This window comes from Mauremys mutica, chromosome 1 (genome assembly GCF_020497125.1).
Source record: "Mauremys mutica isolate MM-2020 ecotype Southern chromosome 1, ASM2049712v1, whole genome shotgun sequence".
Taxonomy (NCBI): domain Eukaryota; kingdom Metazoa; phylum Chordata; order Testudines; family Geoemydidae; genus Mauremys; species Mauremys mutica.
Window position 1 is genome coordinate 10,707,224 of NC_059072.1, and position 19,361 is coordinate 10,726,584.

General features: G+C 39.9%; 1 protein-coding gene across 6 annotated transcripts in view; it reads right to left on the reverse strand.

The window, feature by feature from the left end:
• Positions 1-1,637: 1,637 nt before the first annotated feature.
• MKLN1 (muskelin 1) overlaps positions 1,638-19,361 on the reverse strand; it is a 169,585-nt gene continuing 151,861 nt past the window's right edge. For all 6 annotated transcript variants that reach the window (XM_045028871.1, XM_045028886.1, XM_045028878.1 and 3 more), the window contains 5 exons: positions 19,087-19,201; positions 13,941-14,080; positions 10,606-10,708; positions 4,576-4,630; positions 1,638-1,976 (listed from right to left, as the gene is read on the reverse strand). In XM_045028871.1, coding sequence (XP_044884806.1) covers positions 1,855-1,976; positions 4,576-4,630; positions 10,606-10,708; positions 13,941-14,080; positions 19,087-19,201 — 535 coding nt within the window. In that variant the 3' untranslated portion in view covers positions 1,638-1,854. The remainder of the gene's footprint in view (positions 1,977-4,575; positions 4,631-10,605; positions 10,709-13,940; positions 14,081-19,086; positions 19,202-19,361) is intronic.

A 19,361-nucleotide genomic window follows, 5' to 3' on the forward strand; every position in this document is an offset into this window, starting at 1 on the left:
TTCATGTTACTGGAGAATTTTTTTTTTACATTGTTCCTTTGAAACATTTAACCAGATTGTATTTGCTAAACTATGTATTCCCTTGATTTTTTGATTTGCTACCTGTTAACTACATTAACTTACTTGCCAAACAGTAAGTTAGCGGTAACTTAAAAAAAAAAAAGCTACATCTATAATCCTTTCAAGGAAAAAAAAAGTCAAGTCTAATCACTTAGTTTTTATAGCAAATCCAGCCTCTAATGTACTGTTAATTTCTGGGTGTTTAATAGCTTAATAAGCTAAATATTATTACAAATTTTTTAATCATGATTTCCAGTGTACTGAAACTGGAAACAAAATGTGAGGAAGAAGGGGACTAACTGAATGAACGCACAAGAATACTAGAACTATGAAAAAAATATTCACTGTCATTTCTTTTCATTTAAAAAAAGTCTAATCCATCATCCCTGCACACACAATACTTCCAGTAAATTCAGAGAAAGTTACTCAGACACAGGAAATTCAGGATTCATGTCCTATGGGCTGTTGGCCCTCTAGACATGAATCTCTACAGTCTTTATATAATTTATCAACCAGTTTGAACTGCATGCTTTCTGGCACTGAATTTAAGTATATGCTAACACTAGGTGCATGTGTCCTTCCTTATACTTTACAGACACAGTGCAGCTCCAAGCCGTTAGGCCTACATACAAAGAATGTTTTCTGCAAGGGAGAAAATAAAGTCCACTTACTGGACATATGCATTCAGCTTATTTTAATAAATCCATCCTTTAAATGAGGGGAGAGGCCTTTGTGCACAGAATAATTTTAAGATGCACTTAAATGAGCTGTGCTACATAGGACAAACAAAAAACAAGCTGTTGAGAACAATCCTCATTAAATTTCACATTCACACACAAATATATGCACAGAGCCAACATGTACGTAAACCCAGACATGCTGCTTTGGAAAACTGCATCCAGACTGAAGTGCTGTAGAGGTGCAGCGTGTGCATGGGGGATGTGGAAGACCCAATTCTGTAGAACTCTACAAGGACTTGCAAAGTTTGTCATGAAAGCAGCACAAGAGAGGCACAGACACAAAACCATCCCTGAAGAAATTGTTGTACCAGCACCTCCTGCACTATTTTCAAAGGTTTCTCCGAGGTTCAAACTTGACTGCCAGCTTTAAGTAGAAGGCTTCAGAGAATGGAAGCCAGGCATTTACAGTAGCACCAGCTAAATATTTATGTTCATACTCTATAGCAAATCCAATTTCGCTCTAGTGTTAGTCAGTTTCTCAGACTATAAGAGGGTGGCAAATTTGAGACATACCCTCCTTCACACTGTACATTACAATTACAGGACTCAAGTCAATAAGGACACACATTACCTTAACGTACAGCAGTGTCCTGCTGCCAAGCTACATAACTGCTGTGAATAAAGCCAGTAGGGCAAAGCAAATGTCATGACTAGTTACAATCAAGCAAGATGCATTTAAAAAAAAAAAAAAAAGTAAAACCATCTTCAGTTTCAAGGAGCCTGAAATATCTTAGCATTTCCCCTAAAAGCAAAAAGGATGACTGCATGATTGATTTCTTCTTATTATATTTGCTAACTCAAGTCAAAATCAGAAAATATATATACATACACACACACATATATATATATATATATTTATGTCAGTTACATTTTATTAGCCTAATTCAACAAGGGGAAAAACCTCAGGTATTCATTATACAAGTATAAAGCCCCATTCAAAGACCCAGGGGTCACTATATTACTGCACCCAGCAGTCAATCAATGCAGTAAAAAAAAATTAAAATACTGAAAATGGATGCTTTTTTCTTCTTTCACATGTCCAGTGATTTTTCTGTCACAGTGTGATGAGGTCTACCAGGTTGCCTTTAGGAGGAGTCATGTTGTCAGGAAAGAAATTTACTAACGTATCAAAGAGCTGAGTTCTTTGCGCATAGGTATGGTCAACATCCGAAAATCCTGGGGGAGTGAGAAAGACAGGAAAAAAATAAGTCAAATTTAAAACATGAAATAAATTAAGCAATGAAATATGCCAAGTATATACATTTTAAAGGAATGTGGAATACCTGCAATTGTCTCCTCATCCTCTTTTCTGAAATACACATCACTGCACTGGCTGGGACCAAAAGTCTTTCCCAACCTTGCGTCACACATCAACATTAACAGTCCAGGCTGTTTATTCAGACCTGCTATCCACTGTCACCAGTCTATCCATTATACATACTCTAAACCAGCCTGGAGTTGGTCTGCCCCACATGCAAGCCAACATCACTCAAGGGCAATGGATTTCTAGGTAGGGCCCTATCAAATTCACGGCCATGAAAAACCCGTCACAGACCATGAAATCTGGTCTTTAGTGTGCTTTTACCCTATGCTATACAGATTTCATGGGGAAGACCAGCATTTCTCAAACTGGGATTCCTAACCCAAATGAGAGTTACGCCGGGGGGGGGGGGGGAGAAGAGGGGAGGTGGAGGGAAAAGGTTATTTTAGGGGGGTTGCTGTGTTGCCATCCTTACTTTTGTGCTGCCTTCAGAGTTCGGTGGCCAGAGAGTGGCGGTCGCTGACTGAGGGTCCAGCTCTGCAGGCAGCAGCGCAGAAGTAAGGGTGGTAATACCGTACCATGCCACCCTTACTTCTGCACTGCTGCTGGTGGCGGCTCTGCCTTCAGAGCTGGGCTCCTGGCCAGCAGCCACCGCTCTCCAGCCGCCCAGCTCTGAAGGCAGCGCTGCCACCAGCAGCAGCGCAGAAGTAAGGGTAGCAGTACTGCAACCCCCCCTACAATAACCTTGCAGCCCCACCCCCCATAACTCCTTTTTGGGTCAGGATCCCCTATAATTACAACACCGTGAAATTTCAGATTTAAATCATGAAATTTACCATTTTTAAAATCATATGACGGTGAAATTGACCAATACGGACCATGAATTTGGTAGGGTCCTATTTATATGTACTGGAACGTCCTCTCCAATTTCTATGATTCACACCACTGGTATCCCAAAGGGGTCACTTTTCAATCATAATTAATTCTTACTACATGAATCCAGACTTGTCACATTAAAGGAAAATTCCCCTTGTTTCAGTCAAAAAGATACAGGACACAAAGAAAGGTGCAACATATCCTCATTGTTACAACATAGATATTAATCTTAACAGGATTAAAAAGAAAAATACCTTTGTGTATTACCATAATCATGTACTGCAAAATACTGGAATACCATGTTATCCAATTAAGAAATAAAGACAGTTTTAAAAAAAAATCATAACTTTAGAAAGCATCTAAAGCTGAAATATTGTACATGAACAGGGCAAAATCAAGGGGAAAATGATCTACTAAAATATAATTTAAGTATTCAGTTTCTTTAAAACCATATACACGCTCTTTATGGGAAATCTAACTCTGTGGCTCATACACAGTGAGAATGTTACAGTAGATAATTCCTTGGCACCACTGTGATAAAGGCTAATTTGCCTTGTTACATTAGAACAAAAAAATTGGGAACTCTCAACTGCTGGTGTCAAGGAGTTTTTATTTAAAATTCATCTTAGAAAAATGTAGTATCTGTTGATAATGCTTAAACAAGACCAGCACAACCTCCTCATCCATTTGGACAAACTGTGCAGTCTTTTTTTTCTACCCTATTAATTGTTGAGATGCAAATTGCCAATTTGGCTAATACCAAAATTATCAGTGCTTACATAGTATGAAACCAGGAACTGCTAAGGCAGCACAGAGTTAGAAAAACGAAAGCCAAGTAATGCCTCTGGCCTTCTCATAGGTCAATCTCCAAATTATCGTTCAAATAACTCTGAAAAATATCTTGTTATTGGATGTCAGAGGAAACAAATTATGTTTTGGGATTTCTTGTTTTTGTAAGTTTACAACATGGGACAGAATGTCAAGAATAATAAAGATGACAAAGAGCCAGTTTTGCAAAGAACAACCAACCAAATTGCTCTAGGAACTGCACTGCATTTTCACACCAAACAGAAATCTGTAACCATGCTGCTGGATTCCAAAATGACACGACAAGTTCCTTTCTTTTGACCAAGGCTTCTGCTTATTTGGGTAATGGCACAGCATATGGTGTAACAAGAGCTGCAAAATGATCCACTGATACCTGAATTTGAGACCACTGATGACTGGCTGTTTTAAAAATGGGCTTGGGGCAATAAACACTATTGAATAGAAATGTTCCTTCTCAGATATTTAAAGGCATTTTTCGGAGAAAAGGTGAGCAAGGTAATCTCTTTTACTTTTCTTTTATTATCTGAAGAAGAGCTCTGGGTAAGACTGAAAGCTTGTGTCTGTCTCAAACAAAAGTTGGTCCAATAAAAGAAACTATCACCCATCTTGTCTCTCTAATATCCTGGGACCAACACAGCTGTAACAGTGCATAAAGGCACTTAACCCTTTTACAGTCTGAATGTGCTAACATGTTTGTGGCCTACACCTGTTGCACCTCAACAGCAATAGCAGAAATCTTATCACAGTAATAAACCTGGCTACACTTTGTGGTCTTGGCATAATTCATCTCTGGTTCATTATAATACTCACCCAGAGTGGTGAAATCTGAACCAGACTTGAACAGTGCTGAAGCAAGAAGCTGAAACTGTGGGGAAAAAAACAAGAGCCACACAAATTATCCAGATGTTTACATAAGGCAAACAAAAGCTTCTTAAAACAGCAAATTGCATTAAAGGTGCCTGTGCTGTGTTTACCTAGCACAATGTTCATTCAGATGTATGGTACAGTGGTTGTCGTAACAGAGGCAGGCAGAGCCATACAGGATTTTGCGACTGCATTTTTTTTTTTAAACTATAAATATAGATTTTACATGTGTCCATCCCTCCTTTTCCCTTCGGTTTTAAGTGAATTCGGTGTTTAAAATTTAGCATGAATGTCATGAAAGGCAACAGTCAGAGCCCTAGAGATCAAAGTCCTACTTTTGCAAAGACACATCATAAAGGTAATGCAAGCGCCTCCTGAACTACCCCTCCAGATCATTTCTGTCTTGGAATGGCCCCTTCGAGGTATAAGTTATGAGTGTGACACTGTCTCCAGGCCCATTCAATCCTTGGTTGCCCAGCTGAGACAACTAAGGGTGCCAATTAGCACTGAATGAGACAGATGTTCGTGATGTGCAGAAGGAACTTGACTACAAACCACCAACTTTTGTTCATAGGCCACGCAACCTTTAAATAGTTAATAACTTCTGGTCACTACTAGCCTGGGCCTGATCATCCATATCCCAGTGCCAATTCCCATCCATTCAGTCCCATAAGTTTTGGGTTTTTCATTAAAAGATTCTCAGGCTGGGAGCATGAGACTCAAGAGCGAGAATGTGATAAGAATAAACTTCAATGTAGTAATATCCATCCTTCATGTCTGTACCCTTCAGCTATCGGGAAGCAGCTATGTATAGCAACCCCCCCTTCACCATACCGCTAGTCGCCAATTAGCAGAGCTATACAAACAAACTGAGTAATTAATGTTTCCATAAAGATAATCAGTCCTTTAAGGCCCTTTATCATTTCTATTGACCTTCCTCCTGTTCGCCGGCATCCCTCTGGTACTGAGATGTGCAGATTCCAAAGGAAGGGTGAGGTATAAACATACATAAAACAAAAGTAAATCAATCATTAAGCTTAGTGCGCTTGCAGTGCTAAAGATGAGCTTCACTGCCACTGCAAACGGCAATGTATGAAAGAGTGATTCTGGCCCTGATTCAGCAAGGTACTTATTTATTATTTGTATTATCCATGGCCCTAGGAGCCCCAGTCACGGACCAGGACCTGCTTGTGCTAGGTGCTGCACAAATCGAACAAAGAGAACTTACAATCTAAGTGTAAGACAAGAGTAAACAGACAGATACAGACAGAGGAATATAAGGAAACAATGAGACAATATTGGTCAGTATCAGAGGCTGTGGCCTTAGCCCACCAGCAGCCTAACCACTGTCAAATTTTTTGACGGCATCACTTTTAAGTGGAGTTTAAAGAGGGATCTGAAGGGGAACAATAAAGTGGCTTTGCAAATATTTGCAGGGACCTCTTCCCAAGCTGGAGGAGACCAGCTTTACCCCTGCAGCTCCGGGCATACTCAGTTGCTCTGTGGGGATGGCACGTGTGCAGCCCAGTCATACTTAGGAGCTATGAGAGGCTCAAGCAAGCTCAGTGTGGACGGACTCTTCGATTTTAGCAGCTACCATCTCAGATGTCTCTACTGAGCATGTGCAAACTACAATTTTTCAAAAGTTCTATAACTTAGCAAAAATTGGGCAGATTTTTGTTGAGATTTCAAAAGGCACATCCCTGACACAAGATCACCACCTCCCTGTTACCCAGGCCAAATTCAAGTTCTTGTTCCAAAGCATTGGGGAGCTGGAGCTCTTTAAAGAAAAAGGTCACCAGTATTTATTTTTTTTCCCCCAACATGGGCAAAACATACTTTTCCCTAGCCTTGTTCTCAGAAATGGCTGACCTGTTTCAGTTGGAGTTTTCCCAAAAATTTCTGAGGCAGACAACTGGCACGGAAAATTTCAGCTCAAATGGTTACAGTTTGGCAAAGTTACTCACAATCGAAAAAGTGGTCTTATAATGGGACGTGTCGGGAAATAATTATAAGCAGATCTACCCAGTCCTGCCTATACGTAGCACCGCCTACAGCCTAGCATAAAACATTTCCTTCTTTAGTTACAATGCATTGCTCCTTCCACATCTTCTGAGTGTGACTGATTCTTTTCATTTATACAGTTACCTTGAACCTATTTATAGAGTGATCATGTGTCCGCACTCAAGTTCACTTTCCAGTGTTAGGGAACTTTCACTCTCAATCTTGCCCTACAGGATTATTTTACTCTCCATTCCTTAGATACTTGTGTTCTGTGTTTTCTCTAGGTTTGTTTATATCCTCCTGAACAGTAACATTCCAGGTATAGTCACATTAAAGCTCAAGAAACTACTGCCTCTGGAACATAATAGATGACCTGCTAATGTTTATATGCATTAATAGCACTGGTTTTTTTTGACTCACAGCAGCACCAGACTGGGAGCTTATATTTAGCTTCTAATTTTATCATCCTTAGGTCTGAGTCACTCCTTTTCAGATGCATGAATTTGGGGACAGCTGTGTTGTTTATACGGAATAGGAAAAATATATGTGCACATTTTATTTTTTTTAATCAGTACTAGGAAATTTCAGTATCTGGTATGCCTTTCATCTCATCATTTGCCAGGAAGCCACACCACACACTGTGCAATAATCAACAACTTTCTATTTGCCCTGGAGACCTGCTAGTCACCTCACCTAGGAGCACACCACAACTGTCGGTCTCCAGGCCAGTAAGACAGAGACCCATTTCTATCTGAGAAGCTGATGAACTGCCTGGAGGGATCCACCATGACTTCAAGTGGGATCATCGTTAATCTGCACAAGTCAGAACCACATTACAAATCCGTTGTGTTGGTGAGTGACAGCACAGCTGGGACCTGTACATGGCCCGTGGGGGCAACGTCATGAGCATTCATGTGCTAAATGATGCCAAGAGGTTCTCAGCTACATTCCAGAATTAAAAAAAATAATAAAAAATTCCCTTAACCCGATAAATTCATAACAAATGCTAAAATTCTGGAGGTGCCATGTTGTGTCTCATTCACACTACATTAAACAAAATTAGTTACCAAAGCCAGAGCAAGTTTCTCAAGACCAAATTGTGTTTTCTCTTTGGCACAACTCAAAACAACTGGAAAGATATGAAATGAAGTTTAAAAAATGAAATTACTCCTCCTAAGCTAGGATTGTTTTATGCAGAATTTTATCTTGGTGCAATCCTTTACAGCAATGCTTACAAACCTCTGAAATCTGTGTCAAGTATCAGATGGGTAGCCGTGTTAGTCTGGATCTGTAAAAGCAGCAAAGAGTCCTGTGGCACCTTATAGACTAACAGACGTTTTGGAGCATGAGCTTTCGTGGGTGAATACCCACTTCGTTGGTGGTTCACAACGTGACCACCAACTGACACTGACCACCACAAACAATCACACTACACTATATCAGGGACAAATCCAATCAGTTTGCTGCTTTGCAAAACTGTGACCAGTGAATGCGAGTTGGTTGGAGACAGAGCAGAGATGGGGAAGGTAAAGGAGAGAGGAAAAAGACAGCCGTAAGAGGAGACCTGAAGAGAATCAAACTTAGCAGTCCTACAATGCTGAGCTATATTCAGCACACAGAGTCAACAAGATATACTGCCTTTGCTATGAAATAGACCACATCTCTGTTATAGGTGGTGCCAGGAATTGTACAGGAATCTGTGCTGGGAAACAATGAAACTTCTGCTTCAATTTTGATCCAAAATATGGCATCAGTACAGAGAAGAACACATAGGAGCCATTTGGAGATGTCGTGCCAGTGCCAGAAGCCAACTCAATGAGATAACTGGAAGGGAAACTGACGTCATGGAAATATACCTAGTCAGTATCAGTGCAGTGTGGGCATAAAGCCATCTGACTGGCAGCTCTGTTCTGATACAACAAGCCTATGAGAACTGAAGCTATTGGAACAGAAGAGATTGTAAAGGAAGAAGTTGCAAAAGCTTTTCAGCAGCTGCTCTAACTCTGCTAAACAGTAAATATTGATCTGGCAAAGAGACCCAAGAGGAAAGAGGTCAAAAAATTCAAGCATTAGGCCTGCAAAGAGAGGAGGTGTAGTGAAATTTACAACTATTATCCTGAAAAGCCAGAGAGAGAGAGAGGCTTTGGGCCCTGCACATCAGGATTGAAACCCTTCCCTGGAATCACAGGTTCACATGGTAGCATGGTCAACTCAAACATTTCACGCTTGCAAGGTAGATAAATTGAATAGCATGCAGTTTACTGTGAGAGTATCTTTCAGAGACTTTGTGTAAGTAAGTATTGTGAAATATTTTGGGATCCTCTATGCACTATATGAAATTTAATTCAAATACTTGTCAGGTTGAAAAATAGCAATAATTTCCTGTTATTTTTCTTCCTATTCCTGTCCCAAATGAGAGAAAAGATGTGAAGGTAGCTAGTATGAGTCAATTTCAGTGTGAAACTCATAATTTAGACATGTTGCATGGATGTGTTATCTATTAAATCTGGCAACATAACCTTAGCATGTCAATTATGTTACTGAAAATGAATTGCACTTTATGATAAAGTAATTAAACAACCATTTCCAGGATCCTGATACCAGCAAATTAGTTTCCAAAGCCATGTCACCCTATAACCCCAGCACCATATTGCATATGGCCTTCAGTAACAACCCCACAAAAACAAAGCTTTTAGAGGCTATACTTAGACAATTTCTATTTGCTTAGAACAATTGTATGATCTAGCCAGCACACTAAGGGGCTTTGAGCCAGAGACTCCCCAAGTTCTTATCACAGCTTTAATACTGACTTGACATGTGAACTAGGGCAAGACATTTAGTTACTGAGCCCAATTCTCGTCTCATACCAGCTTTACAAGGGTAACTGTCCACTGACTTCAGTGGAGCTACTTCTCATTTGCACCAGCGTAAGGAAAGTAAGGAACACCCTAACCAGTTAAAATGGGGCAGCTGAGACAGAGTGATAAGGGTTACATGTTTGTACAGCACTTTGAAGGTCCGAAGTACTATACTTAAGTACACATAGAAGCAAAACCCAAAAGCTTATCCTAAACTTCATAAATTCAATAAGTTATATAGGGCTGCTATTAGACTTCCTTAATCCCTTTTGTAAAGTGACATATGTAATGGAGAGAAGCTGTCTGAAATTCCTATCAGCTCTTGGGAACTTATGGCTTCATTTGTGCCGTGGGAACAGACTTACTCCTGGAAAAAACAAATATGTGCACTGAAAAATGTGATAAGGCCATATAAAAGCCTTAGCGATCAACATACATAAAAAAAAAAATCCAGAGTGAGAAATATATATTCTGTAGAAGAGCTCAATTTTTTCCTTCAGAACTATTTAAATATGTACAACCCAAATGAAAAAATATCCTGAGAACATCACCTTCAGGGGTGATGTCTGATATCAGAGTATCCCTTTCACATCTTCTTAATATAACATAATAGCAGCATTTCCTTTTATTGGGTGCAATATAATGCACTTTCCATAGCACAACCAATTAACTATAAGCCTGTGCCATTTTATACAGAGTTTATATTTCATTACAACCCCCAAACACAAGACAGCCCATTAGAATTAAATCTAAGGCCCTCTCTGCATGCAGTTTTTTTACTGATAGTTATTTTGATATGGGGTGTGGACTTTTTTAAAAAATAGCAATAGTTATACTAGTACATCCCCTAGCTTAGATGCAGTTATATTGGCATATTATTACACTGGTGTAGCTATTCCCATATATAAGGGGAATAAGCTATACTGGTATAAGTACCTTCATATCAGTATAACTGCAACTACATTAGGGAGTCGTACTTCTAACTATTCTGTACAGTTAAAGAAATACGTGTGTGTAGATAAGGTCTAAGAAAACCTAAGGTAACTCTAAAAGTTCCACAGTATGAACCTTACATTCTATTTTTAAAAAAAGAGGAGGTAGTTTTCACTCTTACCTCTTTTGTCTCCTCAGGGTCAGAATGATCCACAGTTACATACAAGTCATTCTGTAAGTATTTCAGTGCACCGAGTGGGTCAGTTTGGGCCTTTTCTTCAAACCTGTAAAGTGGAAGGAGATAAGCAACTTGTATGTGATTGTAAGACATGCTCAAAACAAGCACTGTTTTCATTTACTTTGAGCTCAGTTACTAAACACTACTCTTTTATGGGAGCAAAAGTCACACTTGCAAACTGTTCAGTGATAGCTGCTTAAAGCACATGAATTCTATGACAGCTCAGCCCCCTCCTGCTAAAAGTCTGGGTTCAGAAGCAGCATTCTAAGGTGCTCAGGGGAAATCAAAGCTAGTGACTTTGATCCTTTTGCTAAAATAACCAAGTATCTCAAAGCTGTACAAGTTGTTGTTCATAAGGTACTCTGTACTAAAACATTAGGCAAATAAGTGTGGTGTATCCATTTCACAGAGAGATAAACTGAGGCATGAGGAAGTAAAGTCACTTGCCCAAACAGCAGATTCAGAGCTAGAACTCAAAATTTCTAACACCCACTACCTATAATCAAGACACAAAATGTCCAAAACCTGATCTAACTGCCTTTAAAAAACCAATAGCACATTTTCATCCAAAATATTCCCTTAGGAATGAATACAAGGGATGCAAATGTCTTAAACGTATGGTATTCAGGCACCCACCAACCAAAAGGGAATCAACCTAGGACTTCAAGTTGGTCTGACCCAAAGACAACTGAATGGACAAATCGGACAATCTTGCTTTGGAGATTGATTTTCTCAGTTACACAGACTTTTCATTAGGTTGCTTGAAGAATTAGTTTCCCCCCCCCCATGTCATTAACTGAAAGAACCCTCTAGTTCTATGGTTTGTAATATCGATCGAAGCAGCCACTCTCAAATAGACAACATGTTTACAAGTCACAAAAGAAGCTGCTGTGACTCTTCTGTACCAAAAGCACTTAGCAATTGTTATCTACCTTGTTCATTGTGGATCTTGGGAGGTCAGAACTTGGGATAACCTGCTTCAGAAAGCATGGGTCTTTTTAGAAGCTAAATGGAGACTTCACTGTAATAGTAGTAAGGTTTCCTTCTTCTATAGGCCACTCACGCACTTTGACAGGTCTTACATTCCACCCAGTAGAGGGCAGTGATGACACATCAGCCAATACAGTACTCAGTTTAAAAAGATGCCAAATCGAGAATGCCAGCAATTTTTTTTCAAACAGATGCAGTTCTATATCTACATTTTTCAACAGGCTGAACCTCAATGCCAACCCAATTGTGCTATGCTAAGGAGGTCCTTCAGTTTGGTTTAGAGTATCTCTTTTGATCAGGGTGGATAATATTGGTTTAAAATTAAAAAAAAAATCTGTTTCTTTACATTGTATTTTATTTGAATTAAATACATTGGGTTTTTTTAAAATAAATGTATTGGAAATTGTGACAACATATGTTACGGCCTAAATTTACTATGACTTATTAAAATAAATTAAATAATATTTCAAGTATCACATTTGCTGCCAAAGTTTTAAAGAACATCAAACTACTGAACTGATTGAAGTCACTGGATAAGCACCTGGAACCAGAGTTTGCTGAAGTGCACTAGCCACTTCTGCAACTGCAGAGAGAATATTTTTCTTTATTTCAGTTTATTCAATTCAATGACTGGTTCATTCTAAGTTGAGAAACCGATTGCGAGTTGAAGCAAGAAAGCTTGTTCTTCTCTTCCACTCTACAAATAAAAATGAGGTAAGGGGATGAGATCTACTAGTTCTAAAATCTTGAGGGTCATGGTGGCCAGAAACAACCAGTTGAATTCACTAACTACAGATATACTTCCTCTACTTAATCAGTTTTAAAAGCAAAACATGTTTTGACTCTTTCTTATGTATCCAGCACATTTAAGGTAGCTTTATTTAACTAACAGAACAATTTAAAAATACTGTTTTTGTCATGAATAATAATGATAAAAACCCAATAATTAACAAATGCATCGTTCGCCATTTTCTCAAAAGTAAAAATTAAGAAACTGAATACATTTATGTTAAGCAACAACTGCTTAAATAAAACATGCATATTGTATATCCTTTTGGTTAGCAAAACGTCTCAAATTTAGTTGCAAATCAATATGTATTAATGGTTACCAACCAATGAGAATCAACCTCTCTTTACGAAAATAAAGATAAAAATGCAAAACAGGATTATAATAAATTATTTATAATCAAGTTTATGGCTTACTGATTTAAATCAGTAATATAAATGATTTTGGTTTAAATCAAGTCACTCTGTCTTTGATTATCTCCTTGCTTTAAAAAAAGTTCACATCTTTTAGGAAGCTGCATGGATGGTCCAAAGGCAGAAGTTACCATGAATTAGCAGTCAAGGGGTAGGAGAGATTGTTTGATGTAATCTTGACAGTATACCAAATTCACCAGTAAGTGCTGGTTAAGCTTCAGCTCTATTTCATATGACTAGAGGCCTCAGATATTGTACAGTATAAAACAGGACATTCAAGCCCAAATTTTCAAACCTGAGCATGCCTGACTATGCAAATCTACCTCTTCATGCACTGTTTTCTACAGGGCTATTTGAAAAAAAAGCTCTTACTGAAAAGCTAAACGGAAACTTTAGCTAATAGCTGCATGATATGAGCACATACTTCTACTGCACAGTACGACATCAAAGAAATCTCATCCCCACATAAGTACTTGTAGACTTTCATCTACTTTCTTCTTAACCTTTTCTTTGATAAACCAACTAGGTCCATATGAATCCGAGAAACATTTTCACGTGAACCAATAAGGGGGTAAATTTTCAGATGTGCTGGGGAATTTGGACACATGGCCTTGCTAACACCACTGGAAGACATAATTGCCTACTAGAACACTGCTTTAGGAATGTAGAAGCAGCAAAGAATCCTGTGGCACCTTATAGACTAACAGACGTTTTGCAGCATGAGCTTTCGTGGGTGAATACCCACTTCTTCAGTCTTGCATCTGAAGAAGTGGGTATTCACCCACGAAAGCTCATGCTGCAAAACGTCTGTTAGTCTATAAGGTGCCACAGGATTCTTTGCTGCTTCTACAGAACCAGACTAACACGGCTACCCCTCTGATACTTTAGGAATGTGTCATTGACTTCTTTAAGAGACAACAAGAATATCAGGGTTTATTTTGAAAAAAGCAGCAAAAAAATAATAGGGGAACCTATAACAATTTTCAAAGATTCTCCCTATTTTCCCCATTAAAATTCTCTAAAAAGCGTTTGGAAAGGCTACAACTTGTAATTAATCATCTCAAAAGAAGCCATCTCAGCTATTATACCTGTGCTTTCTTATGAGGTATTTGCAGTGTCTCAACAGGTATTCCTTCGAAGGCCGACAGAGCTTCAGTGACCAGAAGTCATCCAGCCTCATCTTTGGAGAGCAGGATTTCCCAGGATTTCCTCCAAACAAATAATGAACCTATATAGGCCAGAGACAGTTTTTAAGTTGATATGTGCACATGTATTAAACATTTACTGTACATTTGGCAAGTCACGTCTCTGAAGATGTTATTCTACTACATATACAGGGGTGGTTTTTTTTGAAACCCTATTCCAAGTTATTACTAGGCTTGCTTCACTCTACTGAATCTGCTGATCAATAAATTGAGAAATAGTAATTCTCCTCAAGCTTACTGTCTAGCACGATGAAAAATATAAGTCTGTGCTGTCAAAGACTAGTATGTGTCTTACTTTAAGATGATATCTTGAAATGAACTCTAATATCCATAAACCATACAACTTCTTTCAAAATGTTCTTTAGGTTACTGTATCTATTGAAGAGAGAAGCCCATATTAATGCAACAGCCCTTCAAAGTGAATATGATAGTGGCTATGTGGAAGTAACAGTAGAAATTCAACCTTTTTATTGTATATCGTCTCCGAACACATTTTGCTCATTAGGCTTTTCTGGCACTGCTGCTCAGAAAGACTTATGGCATAATGACCTCTCGACAGTGACAGATTGCCAATATACTCATAAGAACATAAGAGCATAAGAAAGGCCGTACCGGGTCAGACCAAAGGTCCATCTAGCCCAGTATCTGTCTACCGACAGTGGCCAATGCCAGGTGCCCCAGAGGGAGTGAACCTAACAGGCAATGATCAAGTGATCTCTCTCCTGCCATCCATCTCCATCCTCTGACGAACAGAGGCTAGGGACACCATTCTTACCCATCCTGGCTAATAGCCATTTATGGACTTAGCCACCATGAATTTATCCAGTCCCCTTTTAAACATTGTTATAGTCTTAGCCTTCACAACCTCCTCAGGTAAGGAGTTCCACAAGTTGACTGTGCGCTGCGTGAAGAAGAACTTCCTTTTATTTGTTTTAAACCTGCTGCCTATTAATTTCATTTGGTGACCCCTAGTTCTTGTATTATGGGAATAAGTAAATAACTTTTCCTTATCCACTTTCTCAACATCACTCATGATTTTATATACCTCTATCATGTCCCCCTTAGTCTTCTCTTTTCCAAGCTGAAGAGTCCTAGCCTCTTTAATCTTTCCTCGTATGGGACCCTCTCCAAACCCCTAATCATTTTAGTTGCCCTTTTCTGAACCTTTTCTAGTGCTAGAATATCTTTTTTGAGGTGAGGAGACCACATCTGTACACAGTATTCGAGATGTGGGCGTACCATGGATTTATATAAGGGCAATAATATATTCTCAGTCTTATTCTCTATCCCCTTTTTAATGATTCCTAACATCCTGTTTGCTTTTTTGACCGCCTCTGCACACTGCGTGGACATCTTTAGAGAACTATCCACAATGACGCCAAGATCTTTTTCCTGACTCGTTGTAGCTAAATTAGCCCCCATCATCTCCATTCTTGACCTCCAAGACGCTGACTCTGAAGTAGACAAACAATTATCTGCCAGAGGCAGAAAAACTAGTGTGTGGTAGGGCCAAATTAAAGCATAGCTACTATAGGACCTAGGGCCCAGGGTCCTGGAGTCACATGACAACAGATTCTCTCTTTTGGTTGCAAAGAAAGTCTTGAAAACATAACTTTGCAGACAGCCTGAAACAATGGTGCTCTGACGTACTAACTACCCTAGTCATCCTAATGAGTTAACAACTTGGAAACCCATTACTATGGAAGTGCCATCACCACAGCAGAGGGCATTGGGGGGGATCCTCACTGCTACCATTGAATCACGATTCTGATGGAGAGATGTCAGCAGCTCTCTGGGTTTGTGAGAGCAAAGTCCTCTCTTCTGAGTTACACCCCAACTCATCTGAAGACAAGGACCAGTGTTCTAGGGCAGTGGTTCTCAACCAGGGGTCCAGAGGCCCCTGGGGGGCTGTGATCAGGTTTCAGGGGGTCCGCCAAGCAGGACCAGTGTTAGACTTGTTAGGGCCTAGGGCAGAAAGCCGACCAAAGTCCCACTGCATGGGGCTGAAGCCTGGGGCCCTGAGCCCCGCCACCTGGGGCTGAAGCAGAAGCCTGAGAAATTTAGCTTCGTGGTGTCCCCTGCGGCATGGGCCCTGGGCAATTGCCCTGCTTGCTACCCCCTAACACCAGCCCTGGCTTTTATATGCAGAAAACCAGTTATTGTGGCACAAGTGGGCCATGGAGTTTTTACAGCACGTTTGGGGGGCCTCAGAAAGAAAAAGGTTGAGAATCCCTGTTCTAGGGAGGCCTAAAGAAAGCTCAACGGATAGTGATTGTGGGCTGATCCCAGTCCAGCAGAATGCTTTTAAGAGTAGAGGTGTCAGGAGCTACCCACACAAACAGGGATGGGTCAACAGGGACTGTTAAGGCCCCCGATTGTCTTAATATGACCATAGTATATGGACAAATACTCAAGTAGACTCTGGAAGGACAGATTTGTTTTCATTATCTTATAATACAATAGCCTGGTTATGAGATGTTCTACATGGCGAATTACAAGAGGCTTGTTCACTTCAGCTCCTACCTTAACTGGAGGCAAAGCAAAGAGCTAATGGGATAAAGTGTCAAATTGGAAAGGATGCATCCTGAAATGAACCAGCCCCACCCATGATTTCATAAATGATTGCTATTATTGCACTGGAACAGATAAAGCACCGATGAATATTATAATCCACTGCAAAAGAGAGAAGAATTAATTGCACACAGTCAGTTCTAAGGAGTTGCTATGAAAAAAGGAAGGAAAAGCCAAGACACTGAAAATTAATAGATTTGAGAAAGCCCTTGTTCCCACCTCCCCCTGTTTTTCGTCATTTAGGGATATACAAAAAGATTTATATGTATAAATAACAAGTATGCTGTACAGTTCACATTCTGCTGGTTTGCATCCGGCAGTACCACAAACTCAACGTTACAACTTTTAGTCTCGGACATCAGAAGGCTGTACAGGTAAGTCTTTCTACATACCCAAATTATTAGAAGCTGTGGCACTAATGACCAGTTAAATGATACAGCACTGGTAAATGCATTACAACATCTCTGCTCAAGGCCTCTATTTTTGCCAGCACTAAGGGCAAGTTTTGAAAAATAAAGTCATGTTGTTGAAAGCACTTCAGGATAACTAAGATGTTTCCCTCTAATTATGAGGCTGAGTCCATGACCTCTTTACAACAAGGAGATGTAAAGCAAAAGGAAAGTGGAAAGCAAGTAGTATTGATTTTTTCCCTTTGTTTACTGGATTTTTAAAAAACCCACTTATGACCTGAAAACTCATCTGTTGAATACTAAATATTCCATAGAGGGTTCTGCAATTGCAGAGACTCAAAAATTTCTCCTCCTCCATATATTTATTCCCCCTCTCCTCCCCCCCCCACCAAAAAAATCACTATTTTAGAGTCCATAGAAGGGGGATTCCTCATTTATATCAGGGGAGTCCAAGAAAGGTCATTTGAACAGAAGCTTCTAAAAGTATGTATGGCTTCTCATATAGAGTGAATTCAAGATAGGAGCCATGATTCAGCAATCCTGTAGAATTCTGCTCTCAGTCTTGTATGGTTTAACACATTTAGGATATGTCTACATTGCAATCTAGAGGTGTGATTGCAGCATGGTTAGACACATGCTAGCTTTAACCATGCTAACATGGCTAAAAATAACAGCGTGTATGTAGTGGCACGGGCTTTAATGCAGACTAGCAATGCAAGTAAATATATGGAGATATACCCATCTCAAAACTGGAAGGGACCCTGAAAGGTCATTGAGTCCAGCCCCCTGTCTTCACTAGCAGGACCAAGTACTGATTTTGCCCCAGATCCCTAAGTGGCCCCCTCAAGGACTAAACTCACAACCCTGGGTTTAGCAGGCCAATGCTCAAACCACTGAGCTATCCCTCCCCTGATAATACATACCCAAGGGTCACCAGCATGCTTGAAAGCCTGCGCTGAAGCCTGCAATGCTGCATCCACACTGCTGTTCTTATCCATGCTGCAGCTGAGTTCTGGACTGCAGTACAGACCTATTCTTAAGTGACAGCCGTTGATTTTACTTCACCAGTTGTCTATTCTGCACCAGTATTTTGAATGACAAGTTTCCCCTGCACAAGCAATATTTATGTTTCCTAAATTAATACAAGACTTTAAAGTTTGGAGAATTTGAATTACATGCCCAAAAACTGCCTGTGTCTCACAATGCCATTTGCTGGGAGCCCACAAGATGGGTATGTGAAACGGAAAAGATTGCAACCACCCTCTTTTGTACTATGCAACTGAATATGATAGCATAAGCCAGCCAGCATGTGCTTCTCTGTATGGACTGAGCAGACCAAGACGGAGTGCTGCATGCATGGACTTAGCCTCCATGGGCTTTACCTATGTTTTAAACATCAGAATGATTGTGAGCTAACCTCACTACAGAACTTTATAGGCAGCATTTGTCCCATAGGCTGCATTTGGCTGCCTCTAACTTAGCACTGTCATGCCTATTAATATTATAAAGCAGGGGTCAGCAACCTTTCAGAAGTGGTGTGCCGAGTCTTCATTTATTCACTCTGATTTAAGGTTTCGCATTTTAACCATTTTAGGTCTCTTTCTGTAAGTCTATAATATATAACCAAACTATTGTTGTTTGTAAAGTAAATAAGGTTTTTAACATGTTTAAGACACTTCATTTAAAATTAAATTAAAATGCAGAGCCCCCCAGACTGATGGCCAGGACCCAGTGTGAGTGTTACTGTAAATCAGCTCGCATGCTGCCTTCAGCACGTGTGCCATAGGTTGCCTACCCCTGTTATAAAGGAAGAAGCAGCTCAGTAACTTGTATGTTGAATTGATTCACCATCACCAGCAGATCTTCCCACCACCCATAGGGCCAAACTCAACTATTAGACGAAGCTAAGTGCATTACACCATGTCATAACATCATCAGCTTCTTCTGCTTTATCACAGGCAAAGACACAACCAGCTTATTTTTTAGATCTGCAGTTATGCCCACTAAATACAACTGAAATCTAGCACTCTGAAAATAGACATCCATACCTTGTGCAACTCATCATACACCAGCTGATGGGCAAACCTCGGGCAGGGCTCCTCCTCCTGAAGGCTTTTACTTGGATTATCTTTTGCTGCTTGATCGTTCTTATAGACACAAGACCTGGAACACAGGGTAATATTCAAACATTCTCCCACTAGCAAACGAGAATTAGCTACAGGGTAGAACAAGCAGTTATCGAAAGAGAAGATTGCATAAAATGTGGGTGGTTGATTAAAACTCATATTGTGTGCAAGGTAGGTATCTGGCTCCTTAACAGAGG